The sequence below is a fragment of the Carassius gibelio genome, chromosome A9 (genome assembly GCF_023724105.1).
Source record: "Carassius gibelio isolate Cgi1373 ecotype wild population from Czech Republic chromosome A9, carGib1.2-hapl.c, whole genome shotgun sequence".
Taxonomy (NCBI): domain Eukaryota; kingdom Metazoa; phylum Chordata; class Actinopteri; order Cypriniformes; family Cyprinidae; genus Carassius; species Carassius gibelio.
In genome coordinates, this window is record NC_068379.1 from 14841579 (window position 1) to 14860638 (window position 19060).

General features: G+C 36.7%; 2 protein-coding genes across 4 annotated transcripts; both read left to right on the forward strand.

Moving 5' to 3' along the window:
• The first annotated feature begins 634 nt into the window (after nt 1–634).
• LOC128019700 (3 beta-hydroxysteroid dehydrogenase/Delta 5-->4-isomerase type 1-like) lies at nt 635–2988 on the forward strand. Its single transcript, XM_052605837.1, has 3 exons — nt 635–912; nt 1120–1284; nt 2006–2988. The coding sequence occupies exons 1-3, from the start codon at nt 762–764 to the stop codon at nt 2812–2814; spliced, it is 1125 nt and encodes a 374-aa protein (XP_052461797.1). The 5' UTR covers nt 635–761; the 3' UTR covers nt 2815–2988.
• A 6863-nt stretch (nt 2989–9851) lies between these two features.
• On the forward strand, nt 9852–18794 carry LOC128019703 (phospholipase A1 member A). 3 transcript variants are annotated; one of them, XM_052605844.1, is made up of 12 exons: nt 9852–10040; nt 10350–10432; nt 11831–12050; nt 12145–12283; nt 12537–12645; nt 16174–16275; nt 16476–16568; nt 16674–16841; nt 17250–17336; nt 17930–18038; nt 18163–18318; nt 18686–18794. In XM_052605844.1, the coding sequence occupies exons 2-12, from the start codon at nt 10372–10374 to the stop codon at nt 18765–18767; spliced, it is 1326 nt and encodes a 441-aa protein (XP_052461804.1). In that variant the 5' UTR covers nt 9852–10040; nt 10350–10371; the 3' UTR covers nt 18768–18794. The 3 variants fall into 3 exon arrangements, with proteins under 3 accessions (XP_052461804.1, XP_052461803.1, XP_052461805.1); XM_052605843.1 differs by having other exon boundaries at nt 9853–10040; nt 12145–12322; XM_052605845.1 differs by lacking the exon at nt 18686–18794 and having other exon boundaries at nt 9853–10040; nt 12145–12322; nt 17930–18072; nt 18163–18227.
• Nucleotides 18795–19060: the final 266 nt, after the last annotated feature.

Here is a 19060-nt window from a genome sequence, read left to right on the forward strand (position 1 = left end):
TGTATGTACAGAATGTGTCCCACAGCTTTGAGGGGTTCATGTTTTGGCGAAGTCATAACACAGATTATCAGAAGACAAAGGACAACAACCCAAGGTCTGTAGACACCCAGAATAAACGTAAAAAACTATTACAGTCAGGGCTGTAAAAATACTGAAGAAGGTTCCCTCCCTCATATCCACATTAAGGCAATCCAAGCTGCTAAGAGAGGTGGAAAAGTCAACATGATCAAATAAACCTGGGTTATAGTCAGGATCACTTCAATGAAAAAAAAGTAACTTTTAAGACAGTTTGTGCAATTCATAAATTAGTATAATCTATTAATATTATAGTAAGATGGCAGCTTTAGAAATATTTTGTATTTTATTTTATTTTATTTTGCACAGAATATGCAAAAAAAATCAAACTTGTCATTGAATAAAACCTGTTTGGTTTATTTAATGTCAGAAGTGGTTTTCTGTGTAAAAACAGGAACCCTAAAAGTAAGCAGGTGCTAGTCTCATGTAGCCAGACCTTCAGAGTGACGGCCACGGTCCGCTGCTGACTAGCACCTTGACACTGTTTCTCAATTCCTGTCCCCAGTCTGTGGCATTGAGGCTGTCCTTGGTGATAATGCTTAAAAATGCACCACCTTCCCACTCCCCTCCACCATCTATGAAAACTCATCACCGTGGTTTCCAGACTCTGCCCTCTGGAGCAGTTTCTTCATAGTGGTATAATACAAAGTGTTAGCAGGAGCGAAGTGGTACTGTTGGCAGCTGCCATGACTCTGACAGGAGATGTGTGTGTTGTGACGGGAGCATGCGGGTTTCTGGGAAAAAGGTTGGTCAGACTGTTGCTGGAAGAGGAGAAGCTTGCTGAGATCCGACTGCTGGATAGAAACATCCAGTCTGAGCTAATACAGTCTTTTGATGGTAAGTGGATTCTTCCATTATACCATTTCTTCTTTTTGTGGGTTCTGTTGGTCACCTTTTGTATTCTTCGGTTTATGGTGTCTCCCTATTAGCCGACATTCTTCTTCCTGTTTTGCACTTGAAATCAGCCTTTGCTTGTGAATATTAAGACTAGATAGAATGTAAACTGTTCACATTCCATTATCATTTCTCTGTTTGTGTTCTCAGATTGCAAGGGAAAGACTAAAGTGAGTGTATTTGAGGGGGATATCAGGGACCATGAGCTACTCAGAAGAGCCTGTAAAGGAGCAGCACTTGTTTTCCACACTGCATCACTTATTGATGTCATAGGAGCAACTGAATACAGTGAATTATATGGAGTAAATGTTAAAGGTGAGAGTTATGTGCTGGTCTATAGCACATGTTAACAAGACTGAATCAATCTGAGCAAAGAGGAAAATCATTGATTCAAATTTCCGGGATGAATATAGAATTTGGTCACAATTCTTTTCAAAGTGTAAAAAGCATGAGACAAGATGTGAGCAGTGGTTCCCAACTGGGTGTCTGGTTGCCTCAAGATGACTTTATATGACTTAAAAAGAAGCATTAAATGGGCTAACACAACTAAAAATTAAGATGTAACTTATTTTTATTAATTCTTTACATTTAACAATGTACTTTGAACCAGGATTCCCAAGGTCTTGAAGGGAGGGGGGGGGGGGGGTCTTGTAAATTGAAACAATTTTAAAACTGCATTTTTATGCCAAGCTCTAAAATGTTTTATCAGATAGAAACGGTAAGTTAAAATATTTTTTTAAAAATCCTTATCCTTAATGCTTATGAATTAAATAACAAACAATTATCCTTGAAGAACATTGAGCTGTTGAAACTTATGGAATCTTGTAATGCACTTATTTTAATTATTATTACTTTAGTTATAGTTTAGTTGTAGTTATGGACCTGGGAGCCAAACAAGTTGGGAACTACTGATAGTTAATCGATAGTTGTATTAGCAAATCAAATAAAACCATAAAAAATTCACTTATATAATATGCCAACACTACACGATATAATAATCAGAAGAAATAACATAATGTTTGTTTTTCCATAACAGGAACACAGCTGCTGCTGGAGACCTGCATCCAAGAAAATGTGGCCTCCTTCATTTACACTAGCAGCATTGAGGTGGCAGGTCCCAATCCTCGCGGTGATCCAATCATTAATGGCAATGAGGACACCCCTTACTCCTCCAGTCTTAAGTTTAGCTATAGCAAAACCAAGCAGGAAGCTGAACAGATTTGCCTTCAGACCAATGGAGAGCTGCTCCGTAATGGAGGTCAGCTGGCTACTTGTGCATTGAGGCCCATGTACATCTATGGACCAGGCTGTCGATTTACTTTAGGCCACATGAGGGATGGAATCCGCAATGGAAATGTGCTGCTGAGAATGTCACGACGTGAGGCAAAAGTGAATCCTGTATATGTAGGAAACGCAGCCCTGGCACATCTACAAGCAGGTCGGGCTCTGAAAGATTCTCAGAAAAGGGCTGTGATTGGTGGAAACTTCTATTACATCTCAGACGACACGCCACCTGTTAGCTACTCAGACTTTAACTATGCTGTTCTTTCACCATTAGGCTTTGGGATACAAGAGAGGCCCATTCTGCCCTTCCCTATTCTGTATCTCCTGTCATTCCTCATGGAATTACTGCGCGTTGTGCTCCGACCTTTCTTGAAGTTCACTCCTCCCTTAAACAGGCAGCTACTGATCATGTTAAACACACCCTTTACTTTCTCATATCAAAAGGCTCATAGGGATTTTGGATACAGCCCTCGGTATGACTGGGAAGAGGCACGTAAGTGCACTAGCGGTTGGTTAGCATCTGTATTAACTGCAGAGAGACAACGAATTAACTTGAAATAAATAAAAATCAGGTTTATCAATACTGTGCTACCTGTATATCTAAGCAGCCATGTTATGCCTTATGTTTTACAGTAAACTTTCCTTCTAATTAGATCCACAGTAGTCAAAAAATTTAAATAGCTGTCTAATGTTTTGAATAATGCATGATTGAAAGTAAAAAAAAAAAAATAACAACTGGAAATTACTGTATATTATTTTTGCACTTACAGGTGCATCTCAATAAATTAGAATGTTGTGGAAAAGTTCATTTATTTCAGTAATTCAGCATTGTGAAACTCGTGTATTAAATAAATTAAATGCACACAGACTAAAGTAGTGTAAGTCTTTGGTTCTTTTAATTGTGATGATTTTGGCTCACATTTAAAAAAAAAAAAAAAAAAAAACACCAATTCACTATCTCAACAACGATGAATTCTTCATAAGACCAATTAAAAAAAAATAATAATAATTGTGAATTGTTGGCCTTCTGGAAAGTATGAGGTGATCAGTTTGTCGCACTGCTGAGGTGGTATGGAAACCCAGGTTTCTTTGACATTGGCCTTCTGCATCATCTGCATCTTTTTCTTCTCCTTAGCCCAGGTAAGATGCCTCTGATGCTGTCTGTGTTTCAGCAAATTCCTCTGGCTCTGGTTCTCTCGTTTGGTTTTGCATCTTTTTCTTAAACACTTTTTCCTTCCACTCAACTTTCTGTTAACATGCTTGGATACAGCAATCTGTGAATAGCCAGCTTCTTTGGCAATGAATGATTGTGGCTTAGGCCCCGTCCCCACGGAGATGCGTTTCTGTGAATACGCACAAATTTTTTATCGGGTAGGCGTTTCGTCCACACGTATCCGGCGTTTTCATCAGGTTTAACCGTTATTTTTTGAAACCGGTCCCAGATTGGATAAATTTGAAAACGCCGTCTTTGTGTTTTCGTCTGGACGGCTAATCCATATATTTTCTGAAACGATGACGTCATCAGTCCACGTCTCCCCCGTAGTCAGACACCTCTACGTCACGTAACAGCAACAAAAACATGAACAAACACTGAATGATTGTCTTTTTATTAACTAACATTAACACTGATTAATAAATGTACTGTTCCATGTTCATTTGTGTACCACGCGCAAGGTTTATGAGCATAGTCCAAGTCTTCTTCTCTGTTTTTAGTGTATCTCTGTGGCAGAATTACAGCGCCACATACTGGTCTGGCATGTATACTACATCATTTTGCGGTTTCGTGTGGACGCAAATATTTCTTGAGACGAGGGAAAAAAAAGATTGGATTGGGGTAAGCTCCGTCTCCGTGTGGATGGGGCCTTACCCTCCTTCTGAAGGGTGTCAATGATTGTCTTCTGGACAACTGTCAGATCAGCAGTCTTCCCCATGATTGTGTAGCCTAGTGAACCAAACTGAGACCATTTTGAAGACTCAGGAAACTTTTGCAGGTGTTTTGAGTTGATTAGCTGATTGGCATGTCACTATATTATCATTTGTTGATATTGTGAATTGGTAGGTTTTTGTTAAGCGAGCCAAAATCATCACAATTAAAAGAACCAAAGACTTAAACTACGTCAGTCTGTGCGCATTATATTTATATATATAATTTATATAATATATATACATTTATAAATTTGAATAATTTTAGTTGAATTACTTTGAAATAAATTAACTTTTCCATGACATTCGAATTTATTGAGATGCACCTGTATCTCACAAATAGAAATACATATAAATGAAAAAAGTAGTAAGTATTTGTAATAAAAAGTATTAAAAACTTTTACATATTCCAAGAGAAGATTTTATGACTGTATTTTATTTTATGACTTTTATCGTGTATTTTAACATTAAAAGATAATTTCATAAATGAAGACAAACCAAGTATCAATGCTATTTAGGCACTACTTAATGAATTTCGAATGACTTGAAAATAAACTATTGTGGTAATTCGTGGGTCTTCCTGTTTGAGTCTGTATATTATTCGACTTGTCTGTTGTTGTTGCTTAGTGTGAGGATTTTCCAGTGAGCCATATTGCATGTTACATTGTTATGCTAATAAGTGGCGACAAGTCTTTATTCAATTACTGACATACAGAGACTGTTTGAGTACATGAATTACTCAGGGATATTGGTTTGTTTGAACTTAGAGGGAGTGTCAGCCACATTAAAAAAGTTAACAGCTTAAGTCATTTGTGGATTAATGCGTATTAGAGATGCAAACCGTTTAAAATGATTCAGTTCGATTTGGTGAACTGAATGATTCGTTCGCGAACCGGATGTCCAGACTACTTTGATTTGAACTCTTTCTCACACAGACACGGAAGAGAAGACAAAGCTGAATAAAGTCGTCGTTTTTGCTATTTTTGGACCAAAATTTATTTTTTCAATGCTTCAACAAATTCTAACTGACCCTCTGATGTCACATGGACTACTTTGATGATGTTTTTCTTACCTTTCTGGACATGGACAGTAGACCATACACACAGCTTCAATGGAGGGACTGAGAGCTCTCGGACTAAATCTAAAATATCTTAAACTGTGTTCCGAAGATAAAAGGAGGTCTTACATGTTTGGAACAGCATAAGGGTGAGTTATTAATTACATAATTTTCATTTTTGGGCGAACTAACCCTTTAATACAATGCAAATACATCAAAGAACTAGAGATATGATGACTAGTTGCCTATAAGTATTCTTATGGTGCAAAAGGTCAAACTTCAGAGGCATGTCATCAATAAGCTTTAATGGAATGTAAATGTACATCCAAGCTTAGCTGCAGGAATCTGCGAGGGCAATGGACAAGAACATTGGTGCAAGCTTAGTAACAATTACTCTTGTATGGTTGTCTATTTGCAATAAACATTATAGTGCCGTCAAAAAGAATGATTAATCCAAGTGATTAATCAAAAACTAAAAATGAAAAATAACTCCTAATCCTGATACCTTCTTGATTGATAGCTTCCTGTATTCGCTAATAAGTATTAATCCACAAATGAACTTAAGCTGTTAATTTTTTTAACGTGGCTGACACTCCCTCTGAGTTCAACCAAACCAATATCCCGGAGTAATTCATGTACTCAAACTGACAGCCTTTGGTTTACCCGCGCTCATGGATTAATGCTTATTGGAGACGCGAACCATTTCAAACGATTCAGTTTGATACGGTGAACTGGTTCAAGAAGATCCGGTTACATCGAGTAATTCGTTCTCGAACCAGTTATCACTACACTTGAACGCGCTCACAACAGACCCGGAAGAGAAGACAATGGTGAATAAAGTCTCAGTTTTTGCTATTTTTGGACCAAAATGTATTTTCAATGCTTCAACAAATTCTAACTGACCCTCTGATGTCACATGGACTACTTTGATGATGTTTTTCTTACCTTTCTGGACATGGACAGTATACCGCACACACAGTTTCAATGGAGGGACTGAGAGCTCTCGGATTAAATCTAAAATATCTTAAACTGTGTCCCGAAGATAAACTGAGGTCTCACGGGTTTGGAACAATATGAGGGTGACTTATTAATGACATAATTTGGGGGGAACTATCCCTTTAAGATAGCATTTTAACTAAGTTAACTAGTAGTATAAAAAAATCCATATAAATTCATTATATTTTCATATTTTGAATTTTCTAAAAATGAAGTGGATGAATTCCCAATATAATGAATGGGAAATTTGCTCTTTTGGTACTTGTCCAGCAGGTTTACTTTAAAAGACATACTTAGACCATTATTTTTATTATTATTATTATTATCTTATTTTTAATGGTATTAAGTTGTCAGACAGAAGAAGGGACAGTATATTATTTATCTAATTGATATTGTGCATATAATAAAACAATGGAGCTTCATATTTCATTTGAAAAGAGAGATGTCCATTACTTTATCATCTACATTGGTGATTTCTCAAGTTAAACTGCATTGCTTCAATTACCTTCTGTGTCACTGTCCACAATGCTTCGATGACAAGACTTTGAAATAACAAACAGGAAAAAAAACAAAAACAATAAAAGGCATGACTTACAATCGCATCCAGCTAGCCTACTCCGTCCATGATCCTTGTTTTTCTTCCTCTTCTTCATTTGAATGTCTTCTTAAAGGATTTTTTGTACATATACAATTTTATTTACTTTCAGCTCAGAAGTGATATCCAATCACATGAGGCCAAAATATATAAAAAGAATACAGATTCACTAAAAATCAAGCCACATGCAACCCGCATACACAAAACAAACATTTTTAATAGGTGCTAACATGACTGCCAGTAGAATAGTATGACTAAATAATGCAATCTCATGATTATTTTGCAATATTTATTTAAAAAGGTTTTAACATATGGCTAACCCTAACTTGGAGTGCCCCCTATTGACCAGCCACCACTCTCCATATCAATTGCTTGTTTTTGGACATGAAATTAGCTGTCCCATGTTATGACAGTTTGTCACTCACTTAAAGGGGTCATATGACATTGTTAAAAAAGTACATTATTTTGTGTATTTGCCAAACAAAAAATTTAGCTTTCACAACAAAACACAGCATCTGTCTCCACAACATGTCAACAGCAGACACAATACTACAGCAAGAATCAAAGTGATGCCTTCTTTCTTTGCGTGAACATTTGGGCGGTGTTATGCAAATCTGGGGGTGTGTTTAAGCGAGGGGCTTTTAGGGGCATGTGGACAAGTCTTAACTTTTATAAAGAATATTTCTTTGGGTTTGAGACTTTAGTCTTTGCAATTGTAGGGATTTTATCTATGCACAAAGAGCTTGTAACACTCCAAAGAGAAAGGAAAACTTGAAAACGCATCATATGACCCCTTTAAGCCAAAAAATGAGCAAGTGAGTTAAGGTTTCACCTTAAAGTGCTTTAAAGGCGACATGTAGCCTACTAGCCGTCACTGAATTATTATATATATAGATGGCTGCTGCTATTACAATTGTAAAAGCAGTGGACTACAACAATTATAGCTTACATTTTTTTACTTTTCCTCCCCTTCAAGTTTGGTAAGCGGATCTATTTTGCAGACATGTCATCTAAAAGTGCCAAGGTTGGTTTTTTTGTATCTAAACCAACTGCTTCCACTTTTAGAATTGCTTAATATTTTTGTGCAAAGCATGATACTTTTTCTTTTTCAGGATACTTTGATGAATAGAAAGTTGGATACAAGGAAAATTACAGCATTTATTAAGGGGGTCTATTTGAATAAAAATTGCTGGTTTTAAAACAGATACAACAGTTAATTTGTATAGATATAAAAGGGTTAAAAGCTACTGGTTAAAAGAAAAGTAATGTATATTCATATATCAAGTATATTCACGTAGTCAGCACCAAGTGAACTTATAGTTGGAAAAGATATCAGATGTGTCAATAAAACTGGTGCATTACAGTCATGCCCAAAAATATCGGCCCCCTTGGTACATATGATCAAAGAAGGCTGTGAAAATTTATCTGCATTGTTCTTTTATTTAAAAAAATCACAAAAATCTAACCTTTCATTGGACAATAAGAATTTAAAATGGGGGGAAATATCATTATGAAATAAATGTTTTTCTCTAATACACATTGGCCACAATTAATGGCCCCCTTTTATTCAATGCTTTTTGAAACCACCATTTGTCAGTTTAACAGCTCTACATTTTCTCCTATAATGCCTGATGAGGTTAGAGAACACCGGACAAGAGATCAGAGACCATTCCTTCATCCAGAATCCCTCCAGACCCTTCAGATTCCCAGCTTCTCCTCTTCAGTTCACTCCTCTCATTGTTCAGGTCAGAGGACTGGAATGGCCATAGCAGAAGCTTGGTTTTGAGCTCAGTCACCCATTTCTGTGTTGTTTATGAGGTTTGTGTTTGGGTTATTGTACAGTTGGAAGATCCAAACATGGCCCATTAAAATTTTACATTTTTAACAGAGTCAGTCAATTACTGATTTTTTATCTGTTGGTATTTGATAGAATCCATGATGCAATGTGTCTAAACAAGATGTCCAGGACCTCCAGCAGAAATATAGGCCCACAACATCAAAAATACAGCAGTATGGGGTACTTTTTATCTCTGTGTTCACCAAACCCATATTGGGTGTTTGCTGCTAAAAAGCTAATTTTTAGTTTCGTCTGACCATAGAAGTCTTGTCTGATAACTGAATATGCTTTAGTTTGTTTTTGGATGAGCTAGGATAATTTTTCTTGAAAACCCTCCTAAACAACATGTGGTGATGTAGGTTCTGTTTGACAAATTTTTTAAAGGTTTTCTGAACCAGAAACTCAACTATTTTCTGCAATTCTCCAGCTGTAATCCTTGGAGAGTCTTTAGCCACTCAAACTGACCTCCTCACCATGCATTAGGAAGATATAGACACACGTCCTCTTGCAGGCAGATTCGTAACATTTTCCGTTGATTGGAAATTCTTAATTATTGCCCTGATGGTGGAAATGGGAATTTTTACTGCACTAGCACTTTTCTTAAAGTCACTTTCTAATTTGTGAAGCTCGTTTATCTTTTGCTTCATATCAGAAATATATTCTTTGGTTTTTCTGATTGTGATGGATGATTAAGGGAATTTGGGCTTTGTTTTCCCTCCTCTTTATATTTCTGTGAAACAGGTAGCCATGGCTGGATAATTTCATGTTTATAATCCCGCTGAAGTGCTCAAAATTGTGAATATAAATGGGAATATACTTCAGAAATATTTTACTCATAAATAATTTTTAGGGGGGGCAATAATTGTGTCCAACGAGTATTTGAGAAAAACCAAAGGACACATTTTTGTGAATGTTTTAAATAAAAGATCAAAATGATTAACAATGCAGATGAATTTTCACAGCCTTCTTTGATCATATTTACCAAAAGGGCTGATATTTTTGTCCACAACTGTACATCTTGTATGATGATGCTCAGTTTTTCTCTGTTACCATTTACAAAGTCAATGAGAAGTCGATGCCTATAGTGCAACCAGACTTTTGCAGAAGATGATGAGTCTGAACAAACAAACATACAGCTGATGATAATTATGTCTTTAATTGGGGCCAGCTGATTGTGTTAATTTCACTTCAACGCACCAAAACATCTTCTGAGAGATTTGGCTCAACACTGTCCCAAAGAGGCCAGAGTCCTTCCTCTGGACAAGCAATAATCAAACATTTCATCTGTGAGATCGTAGGATCACAACCAGCTGCACACCAGTGGACAGATCAGTTGTTTTTCATTGTTGTAGTCCAGTCCTTCAAAGAGTCTCCACCAGGTACACAAGTTACACCTATCACAGGATGGATGCTGGGAATTAATGTCTCTCATGCTTACACGGTTCATAACAACACATCAAGAATGGAAGGAGAAGCCATTCATCTCTCTTAATCAGATAGTGTAGCATTTTTTATCATAGAACAAGACATAGTGTAACAGATCGTGGCTGGATATTAAGTTGATTCCAGGCTTCTAGACCAGCAATACGAACAGGAACAAAATGCATTGAAAGGATTCAGAAAGAGAATGAATGATTTAGCACCCAAACAAGTAGCTATCTAACCAGCAGAAACATCTCACTCTACAGATTTCATCATTTTGATCAAGACATGGCTTGGAAATGGATCAAGACTTTTGTTTATTTGTCTATGTGTGTCACCTCTGCTGTGGGTAAGTTCAGCTCAGTTAAATATCACAAAGAATAAATCTTTAATTGTGGCTGTTCTATCGGGTGAATACGCCACCCAAATAAAAATGATTTGCAGTTTTAGTTAAACGTTTATTTGGAGAAAGAGAAACATTGAAAACTCAAGTTATGGTGTGTCAGTAAGTGGTTCACTTATCAACTGTTGTACAGTATGTACAGAATTAGTTTGTAGTGACTTTAATGTTTATAAATCCACTGATTAATATAAATCCACTGATTAATTGAAAGGCCAATAAATTAACCACACATACTTATGTTGTCTAGCTCTGCAAGGTGCATGCAGACTGTCGGTGAACAACGGTTCAAGACATGGTGTCTAAAAGCACAACACTTTTCTTTTCCAACTTCAAAATCATCCATCGTTGGCTTGATTTTTTTTAAATTATTTTTTCTGTTGTTTGTAAAGTTTTTGACCCTCCCTGCATGTTCACTGGGTGGAAATGATTAATGTTTTCAAACGGATTTACCCTCACAGTGCAGAGCACAGAGTGTATCCTACTCAACCGCAGTGGTTCTCAAACCTCTCCATGAAGTACCCCCAGCCCTGCACATTTTGTATGTCTTCCTCATCGATCATACCTGATTCAACTAATCAGCTCATTATTAGTGGAGACTGCAAGACCTGAAGTGGGGGTGTCTGATATAGGAGACATACAAAATGTACAGCTCTGGGGTACTTCATGGAGAGCTTTGAGAACCACTGCACCACAGGAATCCGCTGTGGTGTTTGAGGGAGAGGAACTTCAAGTTGCTTTGGGTCTGCGGGTTTAAATATGCTAATGTTTCATATTGATGCAACTTGAAACAGCTCAAAGACATGACCCTTAGTTGACTCTTTATTTGAAAGACAATAACTTTTATACACCGTGCACTTTTAGATTTAAAACTTTGAGCGCTGTGTAATGCTACATGACAGGTCATTTTCAAACATCCATAATAGGGGCACTTTAAACCAAACCAGAGACAATCGGACCTCTTTAAAACAAATACAGCAGCGCACTGCTACTAAAAAAGCATGTTGAATTACTTTTATAAAAATAAAAATTGCATTGCTTTATTAGTGCTTGCATTTTTTTCCCCCCCATGTCTGCAGTTTAACATGGTTTGTAAATTGTATTCCCATTCCAAAGTTAATTTCCAAAATATTCCTTTTTTTTTTTTTTTTTTTGTAAATGACAGGATTATCTTTATTTAATGTTATATTTAATGTTATATGTTACTTTACAAATTCAAATTTCCAAACTCAAACTTGCACATCAGTGGACAGCAGACATCAGTAAAACCAGGGAAGCTACCAATTACAGATTAAAATCTGATGTTGATGTTGCATACTCCTGAATTCCATGCATACAATTTTACAGGTAATAAGCAAGCATCCCAAAAGAAGTGTGCTGACTTCAACAACACCATTTGGCAGCAATACAGACAGGGCATCAAGCTCAGGGTTCAGTACTTTCTTCTTACACGAAATAATGCAGACTGTGCCAGCCTCTTCACACAAGACTGCCTCAACCAAACCCAGAAACACACGGCTTACTTCAACTCCTCACTCCCCACCAAAGTCATAGTTCACGGATACAGGTAAAACATTTATTTAGAAGCATTTTATGATAGGAAAGCAATGCTTGTGAACGAGATTTTACACCGATGATTCTTTTTTTTCTTCTTCTTTTAGGCCTTTGGGCAGTAAGCCTTCTGGGATGAGTGACTTAGCCAAGGCTCTACTGCGAGAAGAGGACCTTAATGTTCTGGTGGTCGATTGGGAATTTGTAGCCTCCTTTGCTTATAACCTGGTGGTAGAGAACTACAAGGAGGTGGCAGTGCAGATTTCAGAGCTCATCAATAAGCTTACGGTAAAAGCCTTAATGTTTTGGTTATGTTCAAGCGTTACAGACTCCATAAAACATTTGACCCCTGAATTCTAAAGACTTTTTAGAGCAGTTTCCATATGCTAGAAGTAATAAACAGAAAAAAGATTATTCATAATGATCAGTACACAGAAAATGCATCACAGTAAACAGATTGTACAAGAATAATAAAAGTTAATTTTTGTTGTGTCCTTTGTAGAAACATGGAAGCACACTAGAATCTTTCCATTTCATTGGTATGAGTCTTGGAGCACATGTGTCTGGATTTGTTGGGACCCTATTTGAAGGCAAGCTGGGTCGAATTACAGGTAATATTTTAATATAATTGCTCAAAATGCAATACAGTGGATTCCCAAAGTAAGATCATATTAAAAATAGGTTTCAAAATCTGTCATTAAAGCAAAAGTGGAAACAAATATACATTTAGCAAATATAATAAAACATTTAAACTTGTACAAAAATCAATAAACAATAACAAATTATTATATAAAGACCTTTTGATATTCATGTTAATTATGCTAACAATGTAAATTATGTTCATAGTATTTTGTCAAGAAAAGAAATAATTAAATTTGAGTAGAAAAGTAGATTTTCACTAGATTTCTCATTTGTGCCCTAAATGTACCTGTATTTAAATGATCTCTTCTGATTTGCATAATGCTGTTATGATGCCACATGTTATTAATTATGTTGTGATGAGACTTTTGAAGATGCGACACTCAAATGGAACAAAGACCAACACTGTACCACACTCAGGGCTTGCAATATCACTAGCCTCACGTTCCAGATACAGTCTACCAAAATGAATCCCTGCTATCACGATGGGCTATCTTGAATCTTTATAGTGATATAAAATTCCTTCCTTGATTTGCATTATTCACTCGGCTTGTGTTGAAATGGATAGTAGTTCATCATTGGCAGCATTTTAAACCATTCAAGCACAAGAAGAGGCAAATGAGAACTCAATTCTGTACTCGTGTGATGTTATTTGTGCGCACCGAGAAAATAAGCATCATTACATCTGAATGGACTGGGTCCGTGTATTTCTGCATTGAGAAACACGTGGGAAAAAAAAAACAAGTTTATATATATATATATATATATATATATGTGTGTGTATGTGTGTGTGTGTGTGTGTGTGTGTAATATAGAAACATAAAATTAAAATTGACTTTTTCAGAGTTTGTACATTTTGTATAATTTAGATTTTTGTGGCCAAATTGGTTGAGTACTGTGTATGGAATGTGGAGACTTAGTGTATTAAAATATGATTTTTGGAATAGACATTGCAGAATCCTGGTAACTTTAGCATTAAATTGTGTATATTGGGGACTGATTGAGACTCACACACTGGCAAGAAAGAAATCACATGTGCATCATTCCATGCATTCTTCTTAAAGGTGTAGCGTCCAATAAATATCTGCTCCTGTCAGCTTTAACAAATATCTATATGTGATTTATTCAGAGGACGCTATAGGGTGTTATTTTACACTTAATTATAACCACTTATTTACCTGAAAACTAATGCTAGACCTTACTCTTATTTGTAACTTTATTTCATTTATTTATGTATCTATCTATCGTTTATTACTGATGGTTTACATTTTTTTTTGGTTCTGCTACTAGGACTGTAATGATCCGAACTGTGAGATTTGTGATGCATTGCAATCCTGCTCTCGACTTGCTATTTGAAGGAAAAAATACAATCATTAAAGTTTTTGATCATGCTGATTTGTCTGCAGTGAAGATCAGCCAATGTCCCTTTTATTTTGGCTAGTTAAATTTAATTTTGGGCTAACAAAATCTGAAGAATGCCTGCCCGAAGGTCTACCAGGGATTTTGAAATTGTGTGAGCCCTGATACTGAATGAAGCTGTATGGGAAACAGGTCAATTTAGCTCAAAGGGAATCATTTAAGAATTTAAAGGGAATTTGAACAGAATCACTGTTTCACGGCTGGTCATGGAGACGCCCTGCGGTTCAGTGAACGAGCCGTTTAACATAAAATCTGCGCTGGATATTAATATCCAAAGTATAGTGAAACACTATCAATTAGCACAGTAACAAGATTGGCAATTTAAGACATTAACTTGTAAGCACAAAACACAAGATACTTCTATTTTCAATACAAATAAGGGTTTATTAGATAAATCTAAACTAATCTAACACATAAACGCACGCACTCACACGTTCCCACAAGTTGCAGGAAGGTCGAAAGTTAGGAAAAGATGAGTTTAAGATAATGGAAATATGGAATCCCAAGTTTACAGCAATACGTTAAATTGCATAAACATGAACAACCATCAATCACGTAATTAGCGCTCGCATTGAGTTCTTCAATGAGGTTAAAATTATATTAGATACACCAGCAAAGGTCACAGTCTGGAGGTAAAGTTACTTGCGTCTCCTGTGAAGAAGGAGCCCCGGTGAAAGGGCTATCCCGAAGTCGTTGATTGGCTGGAAGTTCAGTAGTGAAGTGACGTCTTGGGAAGCCCGTGGTTGTTGGGCGTTGGCTGAAAGTGCAGAGTCGTGTGGGCTGGTTGAAGTTGAATGGGCACCCGAGGTCAAGCGTCGGAGACTCGACGTTACAAAACTTAACTCAGAACACGAAACTCTCAAACGGAAAATAAAAGAAATAAAGTTTGACGAGACTAGGTTGTGTTCCTTCTCATCGTGGCTAAGTAGCAGCAAGCATGCAGGCTGAAGCCCACAGGAAACGCACTCAAAGAACAGTGATGACAAATAGCATGGCTAGAAGCTACAAGCTAGCAGAAGCATGGCTAGAGACTAGAACTAAAAGCCAAGATTTTACGATGTCTTCAGTTTTTAAACTTGCCTGTTGGCCACACCTCAAATGTTGTCTTGACCAATCAGATATTGTCTTGGCTCGGGGGTATCATAAATCATTTGTTTATCTTACCAAGCATGTGGTCCGAGTTTTCCTGCTCTGGCAGGGTCTGATTTTGGACATGATTCCTATAACAAGAATATGATATATTTTACAAATAAATGATTGTCAGGACAATATCAAGCAAGAAAATTCAATCACAGACATACCAAACACAATTATGCATCGTTAAGCTATGCCATAGTTATAAAAAAAAACATACACAATAAGTGATTATAAAATGATAGTCAAATGTGTGGGTTACACATAAATGAATATGGAGTTAAGCGATGGACTGATTCATTTATAAGTCTTTTTGAGTTCATTCTGGTCCATATATATGTACAAAAGCAGTTTCTTTGTCTTCACAGAAAAGTCTTTGTCATGAGAATGGCAGAGGTTTAAAGCCCCCCCCCCCCTCCCCTTAGGAATTTCAGTCTGGTTCTGCTGGGTGGGGGAAGTCAGTAGAAGTGTTTAACTTGTTCTCCTGGGTTTACATGTGATGTCCAGCGTTGCATTTCCATTACGAACAACACATTTGGCACCAAATTTCTCTTCTTTGAATTGAAATTGTAAATAATTGTTCCAGTGGTGTTAATGTTGAAAGCTGTTGTGTGAACAAGTTGGTTGGTTGGTTATCTTGCTTGGTTCTTGTGGCACTAGAACTGATTTATGACTTCCTGAGGAATTCGGCTCTCGTGTTTCAAACATCGCTTTGATCGACTCTTTCATTTGTCTGGTTCGACTCATTTCTGTTACAAAGCTTTGTGACAAAAGCAGAAGCTGAGAAGCACAATCCAAATAAACAATGAGAAATTATGCCACACAGCCTTGGCGAGAAAATACCTTATTTGACAATTTGAAGTAGTTAAGATTTATTTGGAACCCTAAAAGTGTATAAATATGAATAATTTAGTATAATACAGGACATCTGAGTTTTGTGCCCTCAGGTCTGGACCCAGCAGGCCCGATGTTCAAGAAGGCTGCTCCATTTGATCGTCTGGATTCATCTGACGCTTTATTTGTTGAGGCCATTCACACGGACTCTGACCGTAAGAGTGAATCAGTCCTTTGCCTGAAATCGAAGTTATTTATTATTTATTCAAGAACAGTCTAATATGGAACAGGACACGTTTGTTGACAGATTCTTGATTTGTTATCCAACCACAAGGGCTCATAAGTATGCCACTGGTGCTATTGTTGGTCGAAGTATAGGTATTTGTGCACAACTGAATATCTGTACTTTTGCCAGAGTTTGGTATATCTATTCCTGTTGGGCATGTGGACTTCTTCCTAAATGGTGGAATGGACCAGCCAGGTTGTACACATTTAGATCTTGCTTCAAGTAAGTGGACAACAAAATGATGCACAACTGAGACCTTAAGCTAAATTAAATTAGCTTGATGTTGAGAATCTGTCCCTTTTTCTTTTTTTTTTATCTACTTACCAGTGTTTGATTATGTCACTTGTGACCACATGAGGGCACTGAGTGTCTACACGAGTGCCCTGAACCGCTCCTGTTCGCTTACTGGTTTCCCCTGCTCCAGCTTTGAGGAATTCCTGGCAGGAAAATGCATCACCTGTGAGGACCCCTTCACTGGCACATGCCCACAGATAGGTAATGATGAACAAGCAGAATGAAAGGAACATCTTTTTAGAAAGTGTCTTTTAAAGGAAAAGTGTCTATGAACGCAACTAAAGTATTTGGCTAATAATTATTGTTAGAGTATTTGTATGTGGCCTATAATGGCCTATATAATTGTATCAAAGTATTTAAAAGTGTCTCAAGGACTGAATAATAATTCTGAAGGGCTTTGCATGTTAATCTAATCTTGGGTGGTTATGACCTTGATGTTCTAGTTCATTTAGGTGCTTAATCAGGCTTAAATTTCTTTTGTATACATTATGGCTTGCTCCAACTGGACAATGCATCACTTGAGGCTGATTATGTAACAAAAGGACACATTGTTTCAGGTAATGTATGACACAAGCCTGTGTGTGTGTGTGTGTGTGTGTGTGTTTTAAGGCTTATTAAAGAGTGGGATAACAGTGACTCCCCTGCCAAATCATGAAAAGGTCTATCTCCTTACCACTGCTACGGCTCCTTATTGTGGTGTGTATGACTTGTCATTTATCACAATTCCACTTTCACAGACACTGCAGGCATTAACACCTTTGTATTAACAGCTTTTTAGTAAGGGTAAGGTAACCGTAAAGACTTTTTTTTTTTTTTTTTAAATACTGTTATTCTGAATTTTATATGCACTTCTATATAAAACTGACAAGGTTTCAACATGTTTCTACAAAAATATTAAGTAGCGCAGCTGTTTTAAATACTGATGTTCAATGTAGTTTCTTGAGTAACAAATCAGCATATTATAATTTCTGAAGAATGACATGGAAGATGTAATGGCTGCTGAAAATGTTTATTAAAATAACTCTGTAAAATATATTAACTTTATTAGTTTTTACTATATCTTTTATTAAAATAAATGAAGGGGAGCATAAGAGACCTCTTTCAAAAACATAAAAAAAAAGTTTGACCATACCAAACTTTTGAACCGTTTAGTCACCTCCATCCCCCCCCCCCCCCCCCCCCAAAAAAAAAAAAAAACAGACTATATGGAACAGTTTATAAATGTTATGGTCATAAATGTAACAGCCAAATAATCCCTCTCATTCCCTTCTATTCTTTTTCTTTTTCAGCACATCACATCTTAGTGGAATTGAGGGTTTCCCCTTTAGACAAGAGTGCTGATATTCAGCTCACCCTGATCACCGTGGGACACCCTGAGACCGAGCTAAAACTCAAACTGTATGCATTATATTTTCAACAAGTTATAACTAATGTGAGACAGCCTGTGTTTCCTGTATTACAGGTTTACTCCTTTAACTGTCTGAACCGTGTGTGAATATGTTTATACATGTATGTATTTCAGAAATAAGGATGAAATGGTGTATAAAAAGGTGACTGCACACCCGGCACAATTGTGTAAAATTGATTCAGTGCAGGTGAAAAACACAGGAGCACGTTTCTTCAGACAAGGAGATATTCAATTCGCCTATATCTGCATCTCTGAAATTCCTCAAACCAGGTAAATGCAGCCTTAATATTTCACCTCCTTGGAATCATAAGGTTCTATCTGCATTCTGAGCAATTTTGAGAGATTGAGCCTTATAGTTTTTGCATTCCATAGAATTATGTAGATGGAACCATTTTTGTTTTCTAAAACAAAAAATGCACAATGTATACAGCTTCCAAAAAAAAAAATTTGCATAATGTACGTAAGTTGTCACAGAATAAGAATGTGAATAACTCCCATTTTGACAAATGTCATTCCAAGGCGATGATATGCTTTTCTGAGCACTCATTTATATTACTCCATATTTTGATTTGGACACAAAAAGTACATGTCCCATTTTACACTGTAATTAATTAGAATTTATTTGTTCAATTTGCAGAGGGCTGGATCCATTATGTGTGAAGAACATTAATATTGGACGGGGAGTACCATGGTCACGTGACTTTGTACAGGTGTGCTAAATAAAAAAATAAATAAAAAACACACAATCGACTTGAGAGCTTATACATTAACCAGCTTTTAGAGTCTTAAATTAGTGAAACTCAAGCAAAGGTCACACACTAAAACTTTGCATGGGAGGCATACACAAAGACATAAATAGGATACAAGGGGATTGAAATGCTTAAACTGATAAAATAGTTTTCACAAAACAACTTGTTTGGAGTGTTGCGACATTTCAGGTACATTTAAATATTCTGGCACTCTAATTGTGTTTGTAACTCCACACTCAGTTGGCAGGAGTGTTTCTAACTGC

What these genes read in the sequence shown, in the direction of transcription:
- LOC128019700 (XM_052605837.1), top strand. Translation starts at nt 762, where the DNA reads ATGACTCTGACAGGAGATGTGTGTGTTGTGACGGGAGCATGCGGGTTT. An exon ending in GCTAATACAGTCTTTTGATG is followed by an intron (nt 913 to 1,119) that starts GTAAGTGGATTC and finishes TTGTGTTCTCAG; the next exon opens with ATTGCAAGGGAAAGACTAAA. An exon ending in ATATGGAGTAAATGTTAAAG is followed by an intron (nt 1,285 to 2,005) that starts GTGAGAGTTATG and finishes TTTCCATAACAG; the next exon opens with GAACACAGCTGCTGCTGGAG.
- LOC128019703 (XM_052605843.1), top strand. Translation starts at nt 10,372, where the DNA reads ATGGCTTGGAAATGGATCAAGACTTTTGTTTATTTGTCTATGTGTGTC. An exon ending in AGCTCATCAATAAGCTTACG is followed by an intron (nt 12,323 to 12,536) that starts GTAAAAGCCTTA and finishes TGTCCTTTGTAG; the next exon opens with AAACATGGAAGCACACTAGA. An exon ending in CATTCACACGGACTCTGACC is followed by an intron (nt 16,276 to 16,475) that starts GTAAGAGTGAAT and finishes TACTTTTGCCAG; the next exon opens with AGTTTGGTATATCTATTCCT.